The sequence below is a fragment of the Berghia stephanieae genome, chromosome 2, assembly GCF_034508935.2.
Source record: "Berghia stephanieae isolate SIO BIC M18660-M18661 chromosome 2, UCSD_Bste_1.3, whole genome shotgun sequence".
Taxonomy (NCBI): Eukaryota; Metazoa; Mollusca; class Gastropoda; order Nudibranchia; family Aeolidiidae; genus Berghia; species Berghia stephanieae.
Genome location: NC_088361.1, coordinates 18,956,121 through 18,980,314, shown reverse-complemented (window position 1 = coordinate 18,980,314; position 24,194 = coordinate 18,956,121). Strand labels below are relative to the sequence as shown.

At 37.2% G+C, this 24,194-nt stretch overlaps 1 protein-coding gene across 3 annotated transcripts; it reads right to left on the bottom strand.

The window, feature by feature from the left end:
* Positions 1 to 2,423: 2,423 nt before the first annotated feature.
* LOC144964431 (integrator complex subunit 14-like) lies at positions 2,424 to 23,699 on the bottom strand. Of its 3 annotated transcripts, XM_078898674.1 has the most exons (14): positions 23,586 to 23,699; positions 22,183 to 22,292; positions 21,043 to 21,214; positions 16,717 to 16,884; positions 15,166 to 15,422; positions 13,545 to 13,667; positions 12,531 to 12,697; positions 11,649 to 11,784; positions 9,866 to 9,945; positions 7,835 to 8,010; positions 5,713 to 5,778; positions 3,747 to 4,067; positions 3,014 to 3,257; positions 2,424 to 2,620 (listed from the first exon to the last, which is right to left on the bottom strand). In XM_078898674.1, exons 3-12 carry the CDS (start codon positions 21,211 to 21,213, stop codon positions 3,831 to 3,833), a joined length of 1,581 nt encoding a protein of 526 aa, XP_078754800.1. In that variant the 5' UTR covers position 21,214; positions 22,183 to 22,292; positions 23,586 to 23,699; the 3' UTR covers positions 2,424 to 2,620; positions 3,014 to 3,257; positions 3,747 to 3,830. The 3 variants fall into 3 exon arrangements, with proteins under 3 accessions (XP_078754800.1, XP_078754799.1, XP_078754798.1); XM_078898673.1 differs by having other exon boundaries at positions 3,014 to 4,067; XM_078898672.1 differs by having other exon boundaries at positions 2,424 to 3,257.
* Between the last annotated feature and the right edge of the window lie 495 nt (positions 23,700 to 24,194).

Genomic DNA, 24,194 nt, shown 5'->3' with positions numbered 1-24,194 from the left:
GTGGGATCCTGTGCAGGTTTCTGGATGAGACTTTTAGGTGATCTCAAATATGCACAATGATTGTACAACACTGCACCACACCCAGTTTGCATACATATACACACACATTCGCAACCTAAATCTGGAAATAATACTGATGCCAACTGACAAGACACAAAAAATGACCTCTGTGATGGCTCCAGAAACTCTGGACGAAACAACGTCGTTGGAGAATGTATTAAAAAAACAGGTGAGAATATATATATATATATATATATATATATATATATATATATATATATATCAGGGATGTCACCAAGCAAATTTTAAAAAGCCTGAAAACTTGCGGTGACGAGATACAAATCAACGTCAAGGGCTTTGTAGGGATTTGAAAAATATCAAATTTGGAATATTGTTTCAGTACTTATTATTGCAATTGAGAGCAAATAACACACTAAAGAAAGGAGAGTTAACAGTTTTCAAATTGATAAAATAAGGTGCTGAAAACAAAATATAGACAAATTAATATCAATAGCTTCAGGGGCGAGAATGACTGGTCACATAAAATGAGAAAATTTTTCATTGTGAAGATCATGACCCACCCATGCAACCATAACCTATAAATTTGAACTTCACTCAAATTCATTGAGATGCGATCCAAAATTTGTCTTGCAGCAATTTCTGATACGACTCGGAGAATTTCAAAAGTTGAAATTGTAATTACATTTGGTGGTTGTAGTAGGGATGATGATGTGGTGGTGGTTGTAGTAGTAGTGGTGGTAGGGATGATGTGGTAGTAGTGGTAGGGATGATGATGTGGTGGTGATTGTAGTAGTAGTTGTAGTAGTAGTAGTAGTAGTGGTCTTAGAGATGATGATCTGATGGTGGTTGTAGTAGTAGTGGTTCTAGGGATGATGATGTGGTGGTGGTTGTAGTAGTGGTGGTCTTTTAGAGATAATTGTGTGGTGGTGGTTGTAATAGTTGTGGTAGGAATGATAATGTGGTGGTAGTTGTAGTAGTACTGGTGGAAGGGATGATGTGGTGTTATTTGTAGTAGTAGTGTTGGTAGGGATGATGATGTGGTGGTGGTTGTAATAGTAGTGGTGGTAGAGATGATGTAGTGGTTTTGGTGAGTGTTTTTTATTCAGTGATAATAATAGCAAATTGTCAAAAAGGAGGAAAATTCTCCGTCTATCGGTCAAACGCAAGCAAAGTGTAAAAATAACAGGAACATAGTTTTGTATTGGTATTATGTAATATATTACTATTACTAGTATAAATCCATTCTTATCATTAAACATAAATTTACTTTTTGTAAACATTTAATGAATTGTCCTTTCCACATGTTAAAGGCCTACAATGTTATTCAAATAAAAGGCCAGAAAGTGTTGTTTTGTTTTGATTTTTACTTTATAAAGCAGGCTAAAATATCTTTTATTTTGTACCGAAACCTAGTGGTTATTCAGCTTATAAATACAACCCAAGAATCTCAAATTTAAAGCCATAGTCAAAAGGTAAAAAGAAAGAAGAATAAACTAAGCCAATCACCATTGCTTTATTCTAGGTTAATGTATTATCTCTGTAAGACCAGATGATTTAACGGATGGTTGCGAAAGAAATAAAGAGAGAGAGAGAGAGAGAGAGAGAAAGAAGGCGGGGGGGGAGGAGACTTCTCTACCGGAATAATTTATGAATTGATCTTAGGAATTCTATATCAAAAAAAAAAAAAAAGAAGAAAAGAGAAATGGAAAGAAAGGCAAAGGAAAAGAGGAAGAGAGAGAGAGAGAGAGAGAGAGAGAGAGAGAGAGAGAGAGAGAGAGAGAGAGAGAGAGATTTGTCCCTCCCCTTCCCCTTCAACCATCAACTAGCTAATCAAAGAACACCACTGGTCGTCTGTGTCAATTGTGACATCTGGTGCCATTCGTCATAAAAACGGGACCGTCACTAAATTTCACGAGACTATTGCACAGGTGTCAAAATATGACATAAGACATAAGACATAATGGTGATTTTGTGGTTTTGAGGGAAATGTTTGACACGGCAAATTCAGTGGAAAATTTCTGAGAAATTCTCAAACTCACTGTTTATTTATCAAAATTTTTTTTTTTTAAAAAGGAGAAATTGTGATGGGGATGGGCGGAGATAAACTACCATTTAGGTGCTCAAATATTCGACCAGCGGTGACAGCCCAAATTATTCACCCGCGAAAAAGTTCCGGCTCAAATTTCAAATCTCGATCGCGATTTTTTTCTTCTTCTTGAAAAAAAAATTATTTTTTAAAAATCTTTTTATTTTGAATAGGGACGACGGACAAAAACTGGAGATTCCGGATTAAAACTGGCAGGTGGTAAAAAAACCGGATTTCCGGCTAAAACCGGAAAAGTGGCATCCCTGATATATATATATATATAATGTCTCGCATATAAAAAAATTAAGACAAATTATTTATTTTTAAATAAGAAACAGAAGTTTAATTCTTTCAGATCAGTAAAATTATTAATACATGATGAACACAATTTCATTTATATCTCTACTTGTATAAGATGAAAAAGAATCACTTGATCGGCTTAAAGTTCTGATTCAACCCAAAGCATTGGAAAATGTGTGTGTTTAATTTGTCACATTCAGGGACGAAGTGATACTAGGGTGCTAGAAGATGTGGACTGTAAAAAGTAATAAACAAAAATGATATAACATCTCCAAAAAAAATAACAAAATACCAAATACGGAACGTTTCGGACTCAAAACCCTTCTTCAGCCAACAACAAAAAACAGTAAAGATATAAATACATTACTAAATTCCAGATAAATGACAGATATCTGTCATCTATCTGGAATATAGTAATGTATTTATTTCTTTATTGTTTTTTGTTGTTGGCTGAAGATGGGTTTTGAGCCCGAAACGTTTCTTGTTTGGTATTCTGTTATTTTTTGAAGCTGTTATATTCATTTTTGTTTATCACTTCATACAGTCCACAGCTTCTAGCACCCTAGTATCACTTTAACATTTGTTTAATGCTTTTACAGGTCATACTATAATCTCTTTGCCACTGACACCACTTCGGTCAGAGAACAGAGTGAAATATTAGAGGGGGGGGGGGGGGGTTACTCTTGAATTGCTTTCATTAGTTTGCCTCATGCGACAATAAACTTTGGCTCCATTTAAAAAGAAAAAGCGAGCTTTTATATAGCACAATATCCACTAAACGTGATCAAAGCGCTTTACAAAGCGCCCCTCGTCAACAGCAACACTTAACACGTAAGATGAGACATGACGCCTAGGGGCGATATTACAATTTTTTTCAGTCAATGCTGTTAATGGCCAGGTAGTCATTTTACACCTGAGTACAGTGAGAGAGTGAGTAAAGAGCCTATTCCAAGGACTCAACTATGAATCGCTCAAGACTCAAACCCAGGACCTTCCGATCAAAGGCGAATGTCGTACCACTCTAGACAACATAGCCACACCCCACTAAAACTTTTTGTTTCCTATAATTTAATGTTTTAAAAAAATGACATCAAAATCACCAAGAGGCAACAATAAAACTTTGCTATCTGTGCGGCTATGTGGTCTTGTGGTAAGATCGGAAGGTTCTGGGTTCGAGCCTCGCTCGGCGCATAGTTAAGTCATTGGAAAAGGGCTCTTTCTACACATTCTCTCACTGTACTCGGGTGTAAAATAAGTACCTGGCCATTAACAGCATTGTCTCTGTCATAAAAAAATGTATTATCGCCTAATAGGCGTCATGTCTTGTTCTACATGTTACGTGTTGCTGATGGTTGGGGACCCCTTGTAAAGCGCTTTGAGCACGTTTAGTGGATATTGCGCTATATAAATGCTCGAGTATTTACTATCTGTCTGCAGCACTTTCTGAGGCAAAATTGGTCTGTAAAGCGAGGATGGTATGAAATGGATTGAGGGCAGACTCAGAACGCAAACTACTGGCAGCGTGGGTCAGCTGAATTGCTGCATTGGGATGGGCAGAACCAGGCAGAAGGGTGCACTCTCTGTCCAGCATATCGGCCATGGCGCTGAGGAGGTTGAGAAAACCAAAGGAAAGGGCAGCTCGTCTTGTCCGATTTAGCTCCTGGGGTTGGATGGAAAAAAAAAAAAAGAAAGAAAGAAATGAAGAGAGAGAGAGAGAGAAAGAGATAAATGAATTAAAAAATGCGTTTTGACTTTCAAAACATTCAGCACTTTTTATTTCCCCAGCAGGTTGTATGGGACATGATACAGTGCAAGTCACCAGTTAGACGTATATTTTGTATAGCTAGTTTTAAATAATCCGTCACAGCCTAGAGAGCGGCACCCATTCACATCTTTGCCAAAGATAAAAGTGAAAGTCAAGGGAAGCTGATATTTTGGGTTTGATCTTTCTGCTTATCTGGCACTTTTCCATTCAGACATTTTCTGGGTGGGGTTCCTACCTCCCATAATGGGCAGGGAGGTACTTATTGTGTCTTCTATCCCCCTATATCTGTTTTCCAACTTGCATTCTGTCTTTATCTTGGAATGAGATTGCTTGGTTTTGTCCTGGCCCTGGTCGGGGTCCTGGCTGGGAGGGAAACAGTCGAATGCATAGTTATTGTTTTTGGAGATGATATTTTTTTCCTTGTAAATCATCTCTCTGTTATGTATTATTATATTTGTTCTAATTTATAATGTAAGCATTTGAGTGTGTTCCTCTTAGTGGGGGCCGTGCTTGTGTCCAGATGAGACTTATTGGTGATCTCAAACTAAGAACATTGATGGTATGCTCTTGGAATCTACATCTGATCCCTATTTGTTCCAAGTTCCCCTTTGTCTTACTTTTTCTTGGATGCTTTAATTGTAATTCTAGAACTTTTTACTGTCCCATTTTCTTCCTTTTAACTGGCGCTGATATAACCTAAATGTGTTGCAAGCGCCGTAAAACCCTTAAAAACAACAAAAACAAACATTCAGACATTTTCAAATGTTTATCTTTAACTACCGTAGAATGGGCTGACTAAGACCAGGCCCCTATTGGTAAGATTTTCATCTCAACAGAGTACATGGGTGCAAGAGTGCCGGCCGATTGGATTACCGAAAAAAACGTCGCCGGCTTTTTGCGATTTGGATTTGATTGATTTTTTGTTTTGTTTTTTAAAGTTTATTTTTGTATATTTTAAAATTGTGCAACTTGTGACAAGAAACTTAACAAATTACTGCATTACAACCTTTGGATTAAATATACAACAATTGTGGCCTACTATTATGAAGACTAGATGCTGAGAACAAGACTTCAAATGACGAGATAAGTCCGTGAATCTTGCAGGCTTTTTCAGATTATATGTCTGGTCATAAGTAGATTTGCAGGCTTTTTGAGGTCCAGTTGCTTGCACCCATGAGAGTATAACAATGTGAAATTGAATGTGTAAGCTTCATATTAATATATGAAAACATGATATGGACGTTTCAGGTTTCCCCTTTATCAACAAAACAGGATGAATTAAACACTACAGATGAATGAGATAATGTGGTAGCAGTGTTGTTAAGATGAATGTCCATATAATCTGTTTTCGTATATTAAACTGAAGCTTACATTCATTTTCACATTTCATATTTATTTCTTTGAGCTTGTGCTTCGAGCAGCAACATTTACATCTCAACAGAGTATAACAACACAAAACTCATCTCTTCCAGTCAGTCCCTAACGAATTTTGATGAGATCAGATTCAATCTTATTAATTTTATTTTCCACAATCCCTTACCTTGTAAAACTGTTGCAGTTTATCCGGTAATTTCCGAGCGTGTCTCAGAACTTTCTGAATGTCAGACTGAAATGAAAATGTGGGTACGAGGATTTATTTGTTGTTGATAAAAAAACAAACCCGAGTTTTGTTTAGAGTATAGTATAAGCCTGAGGCTTGATTCTGTAGAGCAATCATAATGCAGTCCTGCAGCGAAGCGATGTGGTCTAGTGGTATGGCACTTGCCTTTGGACGGGAAGGTCCAGTGTTCGAGTCTCACTCTGAGCGGCTAATAGTTGAGCCCTTGGAAAAGGCTCTTTACTCAAATTCTCTCACTGCACTCAGGTGTATAATGAGTACCTGGCCATTAACAGCATTGACCGTCCATAAAAATTGTAATATTGCCTGTAATAACCGCTTGTCGAGCTCACAGCTATGTACTTAATTCAAATCAAAATAAAACCACTGCCACTGTGATGTAGTATCAAATTAACAGATGTAGGTTATGTGGTATCAAGTTAACAGATGTAGTTAATGTGGTATCAAGTTAACAGATGTAGGTAATGTGGTATCAAGTTAACAGTGTAGGCAATGTGGTATCAAGTTAACAGTGTAGGTAATGTGGTATCAAGTTAACAGATGTAGGTAATGTGGTATCAAGTTAACAGATGTAGGTAATGTGGTATCAAGTTAACAGATGTAGGTAATGTGGTATCAAGTTAACAGATGTAGGTAATGTGGTATCAAGTTAACAGTGTAGGCAATGTGGTATCAAGTTAACAGTGTAGGTAATGTGGTATCAAGTTAACAGAAGTAGGTAATGTGGTATCAAGTTAACAGATGTAGGTAATGTGGTATCAAGTTAACAGATGTAGGTAATGTGGTATCAAGTTAACAGATGTAAGTAATGTGGTATCAAGTTAACAGATGTAGGTAATGTGGTATCAAGTTAACAGATGTAGGTAATGTGGTATCAAGTTAACAGTGTAGGCAATGTGGTATCAAGTTAACAGTGTAGGTAATGTGGTATCAAGTTAACAGATGTAGGTAATGTGGTATCAAGTTAACAGTGTAGGTAATGTGGTATCAAGTTAACAGTGTAGGCAATGTGGTATCAAGTTAACAGATTTAGGTAATGTGGTATCAAGTTAACAGATTTAGGTAATGTGGTATCAAGTTAACAGATGTAGGTAATGTGGTATCAAGTTAACAGATGTAGGTAATGTGGTATCAAGTTAACAGATGTAGGTAATGTGGTATCAAGTTAACAGATGTAGTAGTAATGTGGTATCAAGTTAACAGTGTAGGCAATGTGGTATCAAGTTAACAGTGTAGGTAATGTGGTATCAAGTTAACAGATGTAGGTAATGTGGTATCAAGTTAACAGTGTAGGTAATGTGGTATCAAGTTAACAGTGTAGGCAATGTGGTATCAAGTTAACAGATTTAGGTAATGTGGTATCAAGTTAACAGATGTAGGTAATGTGGTATCAAGTTAACAGATGTAGGTAATGTGGTATCAAGTTAACAGATGTAGGTAATGTGGTATCAAGTTAACAGATGTAGGTAATGTGGTATCAAGTTAACAGATGTAGGTAATGTGGTATCAAGTTAACAGATGTAGGTAATGTGGTATCAAGTTAACAGTGTAGGTAATGTGGTATCAAGTTAACAGATGTAGGTAATGTGGTATCAAGTTAACAGTGTAGGTAATGTGGTATCAAGTTAACAGATGTAGGTAATGTGGTATCAAGTTAACAGATGTAGGTAATGTGGTATCAAGTTACCAGATGTAGGTAATGTGGTATCAAGTTAATAGATGTAGGCAATGTGGTATCAAGTTAACAGATGTAGGTAATGTGGTATCAAGTTAACAGATGTAGGTAATGTGGTATCAAGTTAACAGATGTAGGTAATGTGGTATCAAGTTAACAGATGTAGGTAATGTGGTATCAAGTTAACAGATGTAGGTAATGTGGTATCAAGTTAACAGATGTAGGTAATGTGGTATCAAGTTAACAGATGTAGGTAATGTGGTATCAAGTTAACAGTGTAGGTAATGTGGTATCAAGTTAACAGATGAAGGTAATGTGGTATCAAGTAAACAGATGTCTTGCACAATCAAAGGGAAATACTGTCTATACCTGTAGACCTGTCGGTTTGATCCAAACGACACAACTTTGGGAGTAACTTCTCTTGTCCCCTGGCCTGACAGGAAATGGACTTTTCTTCTCCTCGTCTGAATACAACTTTTCTGGTAGAAATTCTTTGCAGGACGTGAGATTGTCAAATTGTCCGAGCCACTGCACTGCATTTTGACCTGAGCATGAAAATGAATGGAAATTATGAAGTTAGAGAGAGGGGAGGGGGATTGTCATTCATTTTAACCAGTTAACTCCCACACTCTGGAAAATCGTGTATTTAAAAATTTGGCCAGAAAACTCGTCCTTCAAATATCTATCAATTTAAATGACCATCTTAGAAAAAATCTCAAACCTTGCAGTAGCCATTCTTAGATCCAATATTCAGGACTTTAAAGCATTTGTAGATCACGGTGAAGGCATATATTGATTTGTAAAGCTATTATAGTGACTTTTCATTTTTTCCCTTGGAAACTACGAATTCTTAAAATTTCAAATTGGCAGCTCTGTACTGGTAGGAATTGTTAGGCTCAGTGCTGATGGTTTTCCTTGGATCCGCGGAAATCCGCGATTTTGGAGTCCAGAGGAGGAATTTCCTCCTTTTAAAAATTACATTTTCTCGAAACAATGTGCTTAACAATGAGAGAGTTGATGTGTGGTGGAACACACAGGTGCAGTTTCCCACTCTCCAGAAGTTAGCTAGAGTATCGATAGTCTATCATCTCAATTGCTCTAAAAGTGGGGTTTAGTGCAGTAAAAATGGGGCTTAAAGGCAATCGTTCAACATTTTCCTACTTTTTCAATTTTTGTCACCATCAGCAGAGATCTTTTGTAACAACTGCCCATTGTTGTTATATCAATGTCGCTAAGCAGTGTTTTTACTAAAATGTATGCAGAGACACCAACTTTAAATTTGGCTCACAGGAATTTCAGACACCACTCGTAGGAATTTCAATGCTGAAAGAGGAATTTCTGCACACAAGAAAAGGGAATTGGGATGGTATTTGGCATTGTGTTTACATATAGTATAGTTCTAAATAGATAACTGATTAGAATTATATTATGATATCTAAACACAAAAAAAGTTTTCATATTACAAATGAAGTAAAGCTCCAAAACCTACTGATAGTGATTGTAGTACTGGTAGTAGAGAGGGTGATGTGGTGTTGGTGGTTGTTCATTGTAGTAGTAGTGGTAGTGGTGATGATGCTGTGATAGTGGTTGTTATAGCATTAGTGGTAGTGATGATGATGTGGTGATGGTGGTGGTTGGGATGATGAGGGGTGGTAGTGATGATGATGATGGTGGTTGCAGTAGTAGTGGTATTAATGATATGTGGTTGTAGTTGTAGTAGTAGTGATAATGATGTTGTGTTGGTGGCTGTAGACGTGATGATGTGGTGGTGCAGGGGGAAGCGGTATCCTTGGAACAATTTGATCTCATTGGAATTTGACAGAAGTTGCCCATAACCCGGAATTATTTGCTCCACACCAGATTTTTTCCCTGTGAAACGTGAGTTTTGGTATCACCGATGTATGTCACTATTTTGGGTTTTTTATTACAAATAACATATAACAAAAAAATCAGGACTGGAGATCAATGTTGCTATTTATCGAGGAATTGTCGTTATTCAAAAAATAAACTTGAGCTTTTATATCGCGCGATGTCAACCAAACACGCTCAAAGCGCTTTACAAGCGGTCCCTAGCCAACAGCAACATTTAATATGAAGAACGAGACATGATGCCTATTAGGCGATATTGCATTTTTTTTTTTTTCAACAGAGACAACGCAGTTAACAGCCAGGTATTCATTTTACACCTGAGTACGATGAGAGAATATGAGTAGAGAGCCTTTTCCAAGGACTCAACTATGCGCTGAGCGAGGCTCGAACCCAGGACCTTCCGATCCGAAAGAAAGTGTCATACCACAAGACCACATAGCTGAACAATATTATTAATATTCAATATATTATTATGGGGTGTCTTTATCCAGAAGTTGCACTGTACTACGTATGATAATCAGTACTCCATACCTGGTGTGAAGAGGGCCAGGATGAGGCTGGATTTCTTCTTGCTGTCAGCCCAGGAGTAAATCATTCCGTACCAGTCCTTTCTGGGAATTCACAAAACATGAAACATTAGAATTCATACCACTGTTTCATCCATACGTGTAGCATTAGAATTCATACCACTGTTTCATCCATACAGGTAGCATTAGAATTCATACCACTGTTTCATCCATACAGGTAGCATTAGAATTCATACCACTGTTTCACCCATACATGTAGCATTAGAATTCATACCACTGTTTCATCCACACATGTAGCATTAGAATTCATGCCACTGTTTCATCCATACAGGTAGCATTAGAATACCACTGTTTCACCCATACTGGTAGCATTAGAATTCAGCACTTATCACTATAAATAGAACATGTTTGAAACAATATGGACAAAATGAGTTTTTCTTCGACTCTTGGTGGAATATGAGTGTAAATTGATTTTTAATAAAGAACTGAAAATAAAAATAAAACAAAATCTCAAAGCTGTGAGTAAAATGCTCTTTCCAACATTGACTAAAATACTTAGAATGCTACCCGCCTATCTTAAAGGTTAAATTTCATTTATGACAGGACAATATGGGACAGTATCTTAATGTCCAAAGTCATTGTTTTTTAAAATCCAAGTATTTTCAACGAGATTTGAACTCATAACTTAGTTATCCAAAGGAAACACATAACCACTATACCATACACTCGCCCTTATCAATATAGCTTATATTTTAACAACACACAGCATCATGCATGAAGACAGCACCGTCTTGTGACTACACTTCTAGCATTTGTTCCAGAGCGTTTGATAGAAGCATCTACCAAAATAAATTACATCTGCTATTATTCTACCCCTCTCTATAAATAGTAAAGCATTTAATATCAAATTTACAATATAATAATAATTTGAGACGTCAGATTATCAAGCGTGAAATTTCATTAAAATTAGTCTTAAAAGAGAAGTATCATTTGAGTTATTCTAAACGTGTCTTTTATTCAAATGTGATGAAATCGGAAATCGATTGATGGGTAGAATAAAAGATTTCTTACACTCCTGCATTTTGGAATTCAAACTTTGTTCCCACTGTGCTCTTGCAAGCTTGGGAAGCGATTGGGAACACGACCGGAATTCTAAAAAGCAAGTGTATAAGAATGTTATCGATGGTCAGAGGTTCAAACCTCTGAAGTTTGGATTTTCCCGATCGGTTCTGAAGTCTACATACGATCTTTGCGCACCATGTTGTATTTAAATTTGGACAGATCAGACTTTTGTGCGCAAAGCTTGTATGTCGTGAAAGCGAAACTTCAGAGATTTGATCCACCAACCATCAGTATATCTGTCATCTGCATTTTTTGCCAAATTGGGACCTAAAATTTGCCAAAAAATTTGCAGAGGAGAACTAAGCTTTGGGTCCTTATTTGAAGATTTTTTGACTAAACGATCCATGACTGAAGTTGGAAGTGTAAGTGACTCGATTTATTTGACTTGAGAAATGAAATGACTGTGAATAGCGTTGTTACAAAGATTTTAAAGGATCATTATCCGTAGGGAGTAGCGTCCCTTGGTTTGGGCCCAGGCAAAACTGCAACATTTCTCAAGTTTCGCACTTTTTATTTTCGTTATTTTGTTTTCGCTTCTTTTTTTCCCCAAAATTTGCCACGCGATTTGCCAATTTTCCCAAAATTTGCGGATCGCCATATTTGCGGTTGCGGCTGCAAAAAATGCAGATGACAGGTATATTATTATTCTTGTTCACTGGACATACTGTACTCTAGCAATGGCGACCATGCTTTGAACTTTGAGGCTTCCATGGAGTAAGACTGTAAAAGAAGGAGTTCTTCCATCGTCGAGAGCCTCTTCTTCCTCTTCTGGTTTACCACTCTTGATGTCTTTCTCTTTTCCTGAAACAAATAATTCTTATGAAACCTTAAAGTTTAGATTAAATGGAAGTACAAAACAATGTCATGATCAATTTTACCACCCTTGGTGTCTTGCTCTTTTCCTGAAACAAATAATTGTTATGACAATGTCCTTTCATTTTTCAATCATCTTTCAGTTGATGATCATCATCATCATCACTCTTAATTATTGAGATTTTGATTGTCACCTATATTATTCCCATCTGAATGGTTGCAACTTCTCTACATAAAAATTTTTTTACCCCGCAAGAGGAACTAAAAAAGACGAGTACCTTCATCTTTGAAAAGGGACTCCAGATATAAAGGCACATGAGAAGAGGAAGAACATGTCTAAAAATAGTGTCATTAGCTGACATTATGAAAAACATTAAAATTTCAACAACAACAAAAAAACAAAAACAAACTGAGCTTAAATATAGTGCATTATCCACTAAATGTGCTAAAAGTGCTGTACAAAGGGGTCCCTGGCCAACAGCAACACTAAGCATGTAGGACGAGATGTGATGCATATTAGAGGCGAAATTACAATTTCCTTCCGACAGAGACAACACTGTTAGTGGCCAGGTACTCATTTTAACCTGAGTACGGTGAGAGAATGTGAGTAAAGAGCCTTTTCCGAGGACTTAACTAAGCCACGAGTGAGGCTCGAACCCAGGACCTTCCAATCCGAAAGCCAGTGTCATACCACTAGACCACATAACTTCATGTAAACAAGTAGATATGGTTACCATTAGTAGAATCACTATTCTGTTTATCTCTGGTAGGCAGAGGCAGCATGAGGTGTCTTGCTATGGTGGGAGGGCTGCCTACATCCTTGATGTCCACGAAGCCTATGATGTCAACGGAGTCTGTGACACTTAGAGATTTGTGAGCCTCGCCACTTTCTTCGCATCGACTGGAAAAAAATAAACAACAAATTAATAATCAGGGCTGCCAGGTGGCTACAGTGCTTCTTGGCCAATTTCGATTCAAAAGTGGCAAAATAGAACTTCACGTGGCCACACACTACTATTACTGTGACCCATTTGAAAAACTCATCGATAATAGAAAAACGATTCTCTCTGTGGCTAATTTTGGCACACAAACGAGGCCATCTGGTAGTCCTGATAATGAAAATGGAAAATGAGAGCGAGTTTATAGAGAGCAATTATTGCCGACTATTAATTAATCCAACAAGAACAGGAGCAATAAAATATGCAAATCATCAACATCAAGCAATACTTTGCAAAGATTAAGATTCTAGACAGTTGAGTCCGAAACGTTCCGTATTTGGTATTTTGTTCTTTGTTTAAGCAGTTATAATCATTTTTTGTTTATTACTTTTTACAGTCCACAGCTTTTAACAGCATAGTATCACTTAGACAGGGATCAGCTGAAGAAGGGTATTGAGCCCGGAACTTTCTGTGCTAGTGTTCGGTATTTTCTTCTTCTATTAAGCTGTTATATTCATTTTTGTTTATTAAATCTTTTCTGATGTCATGTACTTTCTATATTGTTTTGTGTTGATGTAATTTAAAGTGCCAAGAGCCTCATTGTCGATGATACCGTGGATTCTACTATTATTATTATTATTATTATTATTATTATTATTATTATTATTATTATTATTATTACTTTTTACAGTCCAAAGCTTTTAAAGCTTAGTATCACTTAGACAGGGATCAGATGATCAAAATGCCGTCAGCTCCTCTACTCTCCTTTATCTTAAAATATCAATGTAATGATAATGGGCATTCACTGACCTGACATACGGCTCTGGTTTGGGAAAAAGCTGGATGGCACAGGAAAAATTCCCACAATTCAATGTCCCACAAAATGGAGAGTAGTTTTTCTCGGCCAGTCTCTGAAAACAGTCAGATACACTTCTGCACAAGGAGAAAGAAAATTATAAAATGGTGAGTAAAAACATAATACATATTTTTGGATTTCTTTTCTATATATTTGCTTTTTAATCATTTATACGAATAACGTCCTAAGCAAGCACCCATTTGCAAGACAACCTGTTCCCCTATACACCATTCTTTGCTTTCTAAGAAGCTTAATTTGTAAAGTCTACGAAATAAGATAAAAGAAAATTGATTGTTGATGACTCAATGACATTTATTGTGAACCTACAACATTACCATCATTAAAGCTTTTAAAAATAAATTGAGTTTTGGGATATTTAGGGACAGCTTGGCTCAGCGGTACGGTCTTTGCTTCGTACCCTAAAGGTAACGAGTTCGATCACTCGCCGCTGCTCTGTGTAGCCTTGAGCAAGTCACCTAGCCCTAGCTCACTTTGCGGCGCAGCACTGCGGCTGATGCCTGGTTTATTCCAGTCTTCCCTTGGAATAGACCCTAAAGACAAATATCCCCTTGGGGATGAATAAAGGGAATTTTATTATTTTTTTTATTTATTTATTTGAAAAAAGAAAAAACGGGGCGGAAGTTTGATGAAACTTGGATATTATTCCAAAATGACCGTTCTTCGCTTCTGATTAATTAGTAGAAGTTATATGGGAAAAAATTGTCACAGACAAAATCAGTCCAATAAAGTGGTGTTCCATTTACCAGTTTCGATGGTATATCATTGGTTTTCTTTTGTTTTTTTTTCACCTCAGGAATGAGAGATATCCAACGCTTACCGTCACAGTCATATTGCCATTTTACTTTTATTATATATTTTACACACAGGCTTATAGATATTGACCTTAAAATAATTTTAAAAGAAAGTATGTGAGTAAATAAGTAAAAGAAAAAAATAAAGTAAAATAAAATAAAATAAAATTAAAAAGTAATTAAATAAATGTACTTTATATCATTGTTGTTCTAACGTTGACTATTTGACTGTTGTTTACTTGTATTTGATATTCTAGTTATAATCTACATTGTATGTTATTGTATTAACATCTTTTTCCTCCCTCATCTATAGTCCTATTTCAATGCAAGTTTTAAACCCTTGTAAATATAAATGGTGGAGAAACAAAAGACATAAGCACAAAACAAAAGAAAGGACAGAAAAATAAAAAGGGAATAAAACAAAAGAAACAAATTGAGCTTTTACATAGCACAATACCCACTAAACATGCTCAAAGTGCTTTACAAGGGGTCCCTGGCCAACAGCAACATTTAACATTTAGGACGGGACATGACGCCTGTTATAACAATTTTTTTGGACAGAGACAACGCTGTTAATGGCCAGGTACTCATTTTACACCTGAGTACGATGAGAGAATGTGAGTAAAGAGCCTTTTCCAAGGACTCAACTATGCGCCGAGCGAGGCTCGAACCCAGGACCTTCCTATCCGTAGTGAGTGTTATGCCACTATACCAGATAGCCGTACTTTCAAACTGAGAAATTTTTTAAAAGTAGGAATTTTACCGAAAGGACACAGGACCATCTAGAGTATGAAGTTCTCCACCGTGCTCTCCAATGTCGATGAGCTGCTGATAATACGGCAAGGACATCCGCACATCGGAATCATTCGGGTTACCGACGCACACGATGTGAAGTTTGCAAGGAAAGGGGAAAGGCAGTGGGAACTTGTCGTCTGTAGACTGCCTGGAGTGGCAGGTGTGTAGTGATCGTTTGAGGGATCCAAGGCCAACCCCAAGACTGCCGTCAGTCACCAGAATAACCTTCAGAGAAAGGAAAGATGTGAAATATATTAATCATTAATAAATAGCCACCTTGATGAGGTGCACAGTTTCCAAGCTTTCACCCTGTCCAATGTGCTCCATAATTTATTCATCAAGATAAAGATCTGAACCAGTGTGTATGAAAGGTGCCAGACAAAATAACCCAAAAGGCAAGCTGCACCCTCGCGTTTCTCCGCCGAAATCTTAGCCACGCCCCAACGTCATGCAAACAAAACGCCTACCTCGCACTTGTGAGATCACAATTGGAATACGGAGCAGTTGCCTGGGACCCCTACCTGAAAGAGGATATTCAAAAACTTGAGAGAGTCCAGAGACAAGGCGCCCGGTTCATAACTGGGAACTATAAGAGCAGAACCCGGGGATGCATGACGAAAATGTTAGAAGAAAGAAATCTCATCAGCCTCCAACAAAGAAGAAAAGAAACCCGTCTGTCATTCATGTTAAAGATAATAACAGATCAAATACCATCAATAAAGGCAGACTCCTTTTTCACGCCACATAATCGAAAACCCCATTGACAGATACGCCACAAACAATTCGAACTGCTTCAAAATCCCACAGAGAAGAACACAAAACTATACAGAAATTCTTTCTTCATTAGAACTATCTCGGAGTGGAATGGGCTGGATGAACTGGTCATCATGGCACCACACCTAAACGATTTCAAGGCCCGACTGACATGGGCCCGCGCCCAATGAGGACGCCGCTGAAATACAACCAGTCCATTGGTTTCTTCAGCGCCAACCATACAGATACAAAGCAAGAAAGAAAAATAGAAGAAAAAAAAAAAATCCCAAAAAATCAGTCGACCTTGACTGGGGATCGAACCTCATCAGGATAGTTGGCCACTATGTGTTACAATAAGAAAAGGTATTACATATTTTCAGACTTGCCAAATTGAAAACTTCAAATTTTGTAATTTTAATGTCAATTTTTAGTAATTTGACAAGGAAATTCGTAATTTCTGAAATTGTGTATGAACAACCACAATATTATTATTATTTTTATTATCATTATTATAGTAATAGTAGTAGTAGTAGTAGTAGTAGTAGTGGTAGTAGTAGTAGTAGTAGTAGTAGTAGTAGTTGTTGTTCTTCTTCTTCTTATCATTATTATAATTCTTATTATCATTTAAGTAGTACTAAGAATTAAAAATTCGTAATTTTCCATAAAATTTGGTATTTGGCCATGAAATTTGTCTAAAATTTGTAAAATTACGAAAAATTTGTAAGATTCGGCATGTCTGTATTTTGATTGATACAAAACTGTTTACCTGGCACGAGGCGTTGCTCCATTCATCGGAAACAATTGTCTTCACACCGTTCAAGGCAGCTTCGATACAAGTCTTGCTGAACGCTTCTACTTTATTCAGAGCAGCTTTAATCAAATCGTAGTCTCTGGTAAATGATACGAGCTGCTCCCACAGGTAGGAAAATGCAATCTGTGAAGATTAAAAATTGTAAAATCTTACTTAATCATAATGAAAAATGACATAGAATAATTCTATAGGATGGCATCTATTTACATTTTTATGACACTTTAAGGTCATATCAGTGCAAAAATAAGGAAGGGATTGTAAAAGATTTAAGATTAAAATTTTATCAGATTGACATGCACCAAAGTAAATGGAAGACAATGGAAAGTACTTTCCAAGATTTTTCTACAAGAGAAGACCTACCAATTATCTCTGTCGTCTATCTGGAATTTAGTAATATATCTATGTTTTTATTGGGTTTTTTTGTTGGCTGTAGAAGGGTTTTGAGCCTGATATGTTCTGTGTTTGGTATTTTGTTCTTTTTTGAAGCTGTTATATCCATTTTTGTTTGCATTCAATCAACTTAATCGGCTATGTGCGACGATGTGGTTTAGTGGTATGACAATCTCTTTCGGATCTGAAGGTGCTGGGTTCGAGCCTCGCTCGGCGCATAGTTGAGTCCTCGGAAAAAGCTCTTTACTCACATTCTCTCACTGTACTCAGTTGTAAAATGAGTAACTGGCCATTAACCATTGTATCTGTTGGAAAAAAATTGTAATATATTGCCTAACAGGCGCCATGTCTCACATTCTCTCACTGTACTCAGTTGTAAAATGAGTAACTGGCCATTAACCATTGTATCTGTTGGAAAAAAATTGTAATATATTGCCTAACAGGCGCCATGTCTCATTCTACATGTTATATGTTGTTGTTGGTGAGGGACCCTTTGTAAAGCGCTCTGAGCACGTTTAGTGGATTTTGTACTATATAAATGCTCTTGGTTTTTTATTTATATAAATGACCATCGAAATAAAATATAAATGGAACATTTATAAAATGTTGTCTTCAGCAATGAGGAAAAATAGACTTCCGTTACCAGATTGCCGTAACAAAACCGAAGAATTAAGCGATTTATTAACGGAGAAGAACTTTGACATACTATTTATAGTAGAGACATGGCTCTCACAGTCTGGAGACGACCCAATTGAAAAAGCTATGACACCCCCAGGGTACCAATTTAGATCGTATCCAAGAAAAGATCAGCGAGGGGGTGGCATTGGGGTATTTTATAAAACAAAATTATCAAAACATGTGGAAATCCTCGAAATGCGCTGCAAAACAATGGAGGCCATTGAGCTTAGATTATCCCTCCAGAATACAAGATACAACTTCAACTGCATCTACCGACCGCCCGCAAAAAAGAAAAACAAAATAAAATTACCAGATGTTAGGAAGGAAATCAACGAGATGCTAACTTTGCAACACACGCGTCCTGGCCATTCAATTATACTCGGCGACTTTAATTTTCACTTCGACAACGTCACAGACACCGCTAAATTGCACGAGTCACTATCGGAGAACAACATGTGCCAGATCGTAACAACGCCAACCCACTCTGCTGGTCATATTTTAGATTGGGTAATTGTAGAAAATTCAGAGTTCCAAAAAACCAACGCCATCGTCGATTATCTCCCCTTTGCGGACCACTCCCTCATTTCTTTCAATCTTGACGTTTCAAAACCATGCCAAGAAACCACCACCACATCAACCAGAAACATTAAAGGCATTAATTTGGACAATTTCAGAGGCGATTTAGAAACAAAACCCACTAAAAAATCCATTATTTCTCCAGACCAGTGGAATAGTTGTCTCATCGAAACGCTTGACAAACATGCGCCATTCCAAACAAGGACCGTCACCAACCGCAAGTATGCTCCGTGGTATACGTCGGCCGTTAAGGAAGTTAAAACGAAGTGTCGGAGAGCAGAAAGACTGCTGAAAACATCAGGCCTTACGATTCATCGTGAAATATTCAAGAACGCATTTCGTGCCTGGAAGACAACAATAAAAAAGGCAAAGACCACGTATTTTCTTTCAAAATTCGAAACTTCTAAATCTTGTAAACAATTATTTAACATCTGCAATGATCTACTTGGACGTGAAAAATGCACTTCATTACCATCTACAACTAATCAAAGAGACTTGCCAAACACATTTGTCAACTTTTTTAAAGACAAAATCCATAACATTCGTTCAGAACTAGATCGGCATGAACCATTTATAGATACAAATACATTCTGTGGTACCCCTTTAGACAAGTTCCAACCAGTTTCACCTAGTTTCATAAACGAGTTGATAAAAAAATCCCCCATTAAATCCTGCGACCTTGATCCCCTACCAGCACAGCTTTTGCCCAGCTCCATCGATACATTATTACCATCCATTACATCAATCATAAATACATCCATACTGACTGGCGAAGTTCCATCGTGCTTTAAAAGTGCCCTCGTCAAACCACTTCTGAAGAAACCATCACTGGACCACAATATATTAAACAATTATCGTCCTGTATCAAATTTACCTTTTTTATCAAAACTTTTGGAGAAGGTAGTTCTTACACAATTAACATCTCATCTTAAGAACAACAGTTTGGAACAACCCTTTCAGTCAGCCTAAAAACATCAACACAGTACTGAAACGGCGCTTCTTAAAATCATTAATGACTTGTTATGTAATGCTGATGCTAACAATATCAATGTATTATGCCTTTTAGATCTTTCAGCAGCCTTTGACACCATTGACCATGACATTTTGTTAAGAAGACTAGAAAATACATTCGGCATAAAAGGAATTGCCCTTAAATGGTTTACATCATAATTACAGGATCGATGGCAAACTGTCGTGGTGAATGGGGTTCAGTCAGAACAAGTTTTACTAAATTTTGGAGTGCCACAAGGCTCTGTTCTTGGCCCTGTCCTTTTTACTGTATATATGCAGCCCCTTTCTAGTGTGATATCCAGATTCAATCTGAGTTATCATTTTTATGCAGATGATACGCAAATATATGATTCAGCACCTCTTAGTAATTTACAGTTCTTAATACAACGAATTACGAGCTGTTTCAATGAGATTAAATCTTGGATGTACCACAATAAGTTAAAATTAAATGATAGTAAAACTGAGATTTTAATGTGTGGAAGGCCGAGTGTCCTTAAACAGGCAAATAAATCACCTATTACTCTTGGAAATAGCACAATAGAATTTTCAAATAAAGCAAAAAACCTTGGCGTCATCATTGATAAAGATCTTTCCATGACAAGCCATGTGAATAACACAATACAATCTATGTACATAGAAATGAAAATAATAAGCAAAATTCGTAATTTAATACCGAAGCATGTAACAGAACTTTTAATTAATTCCCTGGTTTTATCTAAATTGGACTATTGTAACTCCCTTTGGGCGAATTTAGCTAAAGACAAAATTAGCAAAATTCAGGTTGCTCAAAATAACGCAGCCAGGCTCATTGTACGCAATAACAAAAAATACCCGTCAGCAACTCTTCTTCTCCGTGAGTTACATTGGCTTCCTGTGGAAAAAAGAGTTGCCTATAAGATTTGTACTGTTGTCTACAAATCCCTGAGCACGAACAGTCCCTCCTATATTAAAGACCTTCTAAACATATATGTCCCCAATAGAAACTTGAGGTCAAGCAATGACCAATCAATCCTTGTCAAACCTAAGCCATTGCGTAAAATAGGTGAACAGTCTTTTCAATTTTCGGCCCCCCATTTTTGAAACTCTCTCCCATCACACGTGAGATGCTCGGATTCATTGACAACGTTCAAATCTCGCTTAAAGTTTTATCTTTTTACGTCATAATGTTGCAATATTATTTTCATATTTTGTTGTTGTTAAATTGAATTCGTATCACGTTTCCTTCACACTTGTCTCACTGTAATATGTTTTGTTTTATATCACTGTAAAGCGCTTAGAGCCTGTAACAACGGGTAAAGCGCTATATAAATGCCATTTATTATTATTATTATTATTGAATGTGTGTAGCTCAGTGACCCCCTTAGAGGATGCAACATTGAATGTACACATCCATTCAACTCACCAAAGAAACAAACTCCAGTTTGTAATGACTGGAGAGGTAGTCCAGAAATTTGTGTAGCTCAGTGACCCCCTTAGAGGATGCAACATTGAATGTACACATCCATTCAACTCACCAAAGAGACAAACTCCAGTTTGTTATGACTGGAGAGGTAGTCCAGAAATGTGTGTAGCTCAGTGACCCCCTTAGAGGATGCAACATTGAATGTACACATCCATTCAACTCACCAAAGAAACAAACTCCAGTTTGTAATGACTGGAGAGGTAGTCCAGAAATGTGTTGATGCCATGGATCGCTGTGTGGCGACGCTGATATTCTTCAGGTGTGGAGCCTAGGTCTGTCGTTGCGATTGGCCTTGACATTGACAGAGATACGTCCAATAGAATTACAGTTGGCATCCTTAAAAGACAAAGATAAATGAGCTGATAAATCAAATCAGAAAAAAGTGAGTGGAGCAGAAATGAAGTGAGTAGGAAAATGCCAGAAAACAAAGAGAATAAAAATTCCTCGGCAATGGGGGCTTAAATCAGCAACTGTACTGGTAAAACAACTCCGCCTGGAGTTTGTCTGTTGAACCCATGAACTCAAGAAATCGGGAGGAGAGCAGTTCAACAAGATAGGCACAGAGTTTGAATCCACTTTTTTTGGAGTGGTGGATAGCTCAGACAGTAGAGCCACACTGATATATCAAACAATGTTGCTACAAAACAAGTAAAACAATAAATTATAAATATTCAAGCATTACTAATATAACTTGATAAATGGGGAAGCGTGGCTCAGCGGTACGGTCTTTGCTTCCTACTTGAAAGGTACTGAGTTCGATCACCCACCAGCGCTGTGTGGCCTTGAGCAAGTCACCTCGCCTTAGCTCAATTTGCGGGGCTGCACTGTGGCTGATGCCTGGGTTATTCCAGTCTTCCCTTAGAATAGACTCTAGAGACAAAATTCCCTATGGGATGAATAAAGGGAATTTTATTTTAATAAAGAGCTATTTTTCTCAATCCTATCCGGCACAATTGCTCAAATGAATATTTTATTATAAAAAATTTGAATATAATACCAAATTTATCATTACTTATCTTTCGAATTGTGTGTTCTATTATTCCATAGCTCAAAGCAGTATGGTGGGGTAAAATGTAAGAAAACATGGTCATGTGTGGCTATGTGGTCTTTTGGTAAGACACTCGCTTTCAAATTGGAAGGTCCTTGGTTCGAAACTCACTCGATGCATAGTTGAGTCCTTGGAAAAAGCTCTTTACTCACATTCCCTCACCATACTCAGTGTCTCTGTCAGAAAAAAATGAAAGGACTTTTGTTATTGATTAAAATCATGTTAAAAATTAACAACTTAACAATAGAATACATACTTCAGAATTATTTTTATGGGAATTGAAATGCAAGAGATGGAGCTGTCGGCAAAGATTATTTATTTTTCAAATAAAAATAATCTTGAACATTCCCTGTCTTTCTGGAACATCTGTGGAATAAATAAATACAATAAAATGAGAAAATAGAAAAAGCAGCAATAACAGGACGATTGTTTTGAATTGTCCTTTTGCACCCTTAAAGGCCTGGGTATTACTAAGATATAGCCTATATGAAATGTGAAACAGACATTAAAATTGTATTCTAATGGTATGTCACTTGCCTTTGGACTTGTCTGTCCCTTGTTCAAGTCTTGCTCCAGGTGGCAAAAATTTGAGACCTTGGAAAAGTCCCTTTACTCACAGTCGCTCACCTTTCTCAAGTGTAAAATGAGTGAAAAAATTGTAACAGCCTTACAGGCATCACGTTTCACTTTAAATGTTAAGTGTTTCTGTTGCATTAGGACAGCTTGCAAAGCACTTTGAGCACATAACGTAGATATTTTATGCTTCACAAAAGCTGCTGATTTTGCTGGATTTCTTTTCTTTTCAACTACGATGTATATCTCAGTCCCAGTTATTCTATGTAATGTAGTGGGTAATTGATTTAACGCCAATATCCAGGTACAATGCTCAATAGCCCATTACAGTTGCAATCCAAAAAAAACTAATACACCTAGTAAGAATAATTATACAAATTATAGTGAGGAAAAAAAGTGCTTATCAGTAGATCTAAAAGCTCAGTTTTGATGGTACTATAAGTATAACTCTGACAATAATATATAGGTAGTTTATATGCATGAGTGTTGGGTGGAAAGAAAGGGGGTCCCGATAGCTCCGTTGGTAGAGCACTCGCTTCACACACAAAGGGACCAAGATTGATCCCGGTGCAGTCGAGATTTTTTTTATGACTCCTCTGTCCAGCCAGCAGTAAATGGTGGGTCTATTAGATCTGGTGGGAAGTACTTTGCGATATAGCCAAGATAATAGCAAGCAATTGATATAACTATAATTGTCCATTTCATGCTATAGACATGGAAAATGAGATAACCTCGACCTCAGGCTCCAATGGCCTCACGGCTCTGAATCTGAATGAATACTTCTTTTGTATATTGTGGATTCTAATCTCTGACTGATTAAGTCGTTGAAGAAGGAGAAGATGATGATGATGAATGAAGACAAAGGCAAAGGGGGGAATAAAAAGAAAACGACAAAGGGAAGGACAAGAAGTAGAAGGGAGAAGGAGAAGAAGAAACTAAGAAAAAGAAAGAAAATTAAAATAAAGGGAGAAGAAGAAGAATAAGAAGACAAAGAAGAAGAAGAAGAAAAGAATCTTCATTCTCATTGTGTACTTTTGCACTATGGAAGGCAAATAATATGGCACTCAAATCAAAATGATGTCATACCATTCCTCCAAATTCAATTAAAACGATAGAATGACAGAAAACGCGGCCGTGTCGATTTACGTGTGTCAAAAAACAGTTTGTAATACAGATTCTTACTTTCGTTTTCTTCTCGCAAAACGGAAGTTGACAGGCATGTTCAATGACAGAGCGCTTGTCTGCTTAGTTTTGGGACATAGGAATACTCTTCAACAGTCGTAACGTCACTTCCTTCCTAATGAGCACGGTAACTTAGTAACAATCGGAACAATGGCGGACGCCTGTATGAAATATTTCTCCGGCGAGCATAAAAGCGTATCCAGAGGGAATAAAAAACATAAATTTGATCATGTTTTGACTTTTACACATTCTGATCACAAGGCATATGAAAAGTTCTAGCCAGCATGAAAAATAAAAAGTAATGATTTTCTTTGTTTAGAACCAAGATGGCCGCCGTTGCCGGGCGGCGTGACATCAGACTATTGAATCCTATTCAAGAGTTCTGTACAAGCCACGGAGGAAATAAACTCTTGACTCTATGGTTCAAGCAGAGGACTTGCATGCCGAAAAAACACAATCCTATATTTATTCCCCCATGTATCGATAGTCTGCGCGCAGTGCGAGCCAAGTAAA

What these genes read in the sequence shown, in the direction of transcription:
- LOC144964431 (XM_078898673.1), bottom strand. Translation starts at nt 21,213, where the DNA reads ATGCCAACTGTAATTCTATTGGACGTATCTCTGTCAATGTCAAGGCCA. An exon ending in GATGGTCCTGTGTCCTTTCG is followed by an intron (nt 13,668 to 15,165) that starts GTAAAATTCCTA and finishes CTCCTTGTGCAG; the next exon opens with AAGTGTATCTGACTGTTTTC. An exon ending in AAACCAGAGCCGTATGTCAG is followed by an intron (nt 12,698 to 13,544) that starts GTCAGTGAATGC and finishes ATTTTTTTCCAG; the next exon opens with TCGATGCGAAGAAAGTGGCG.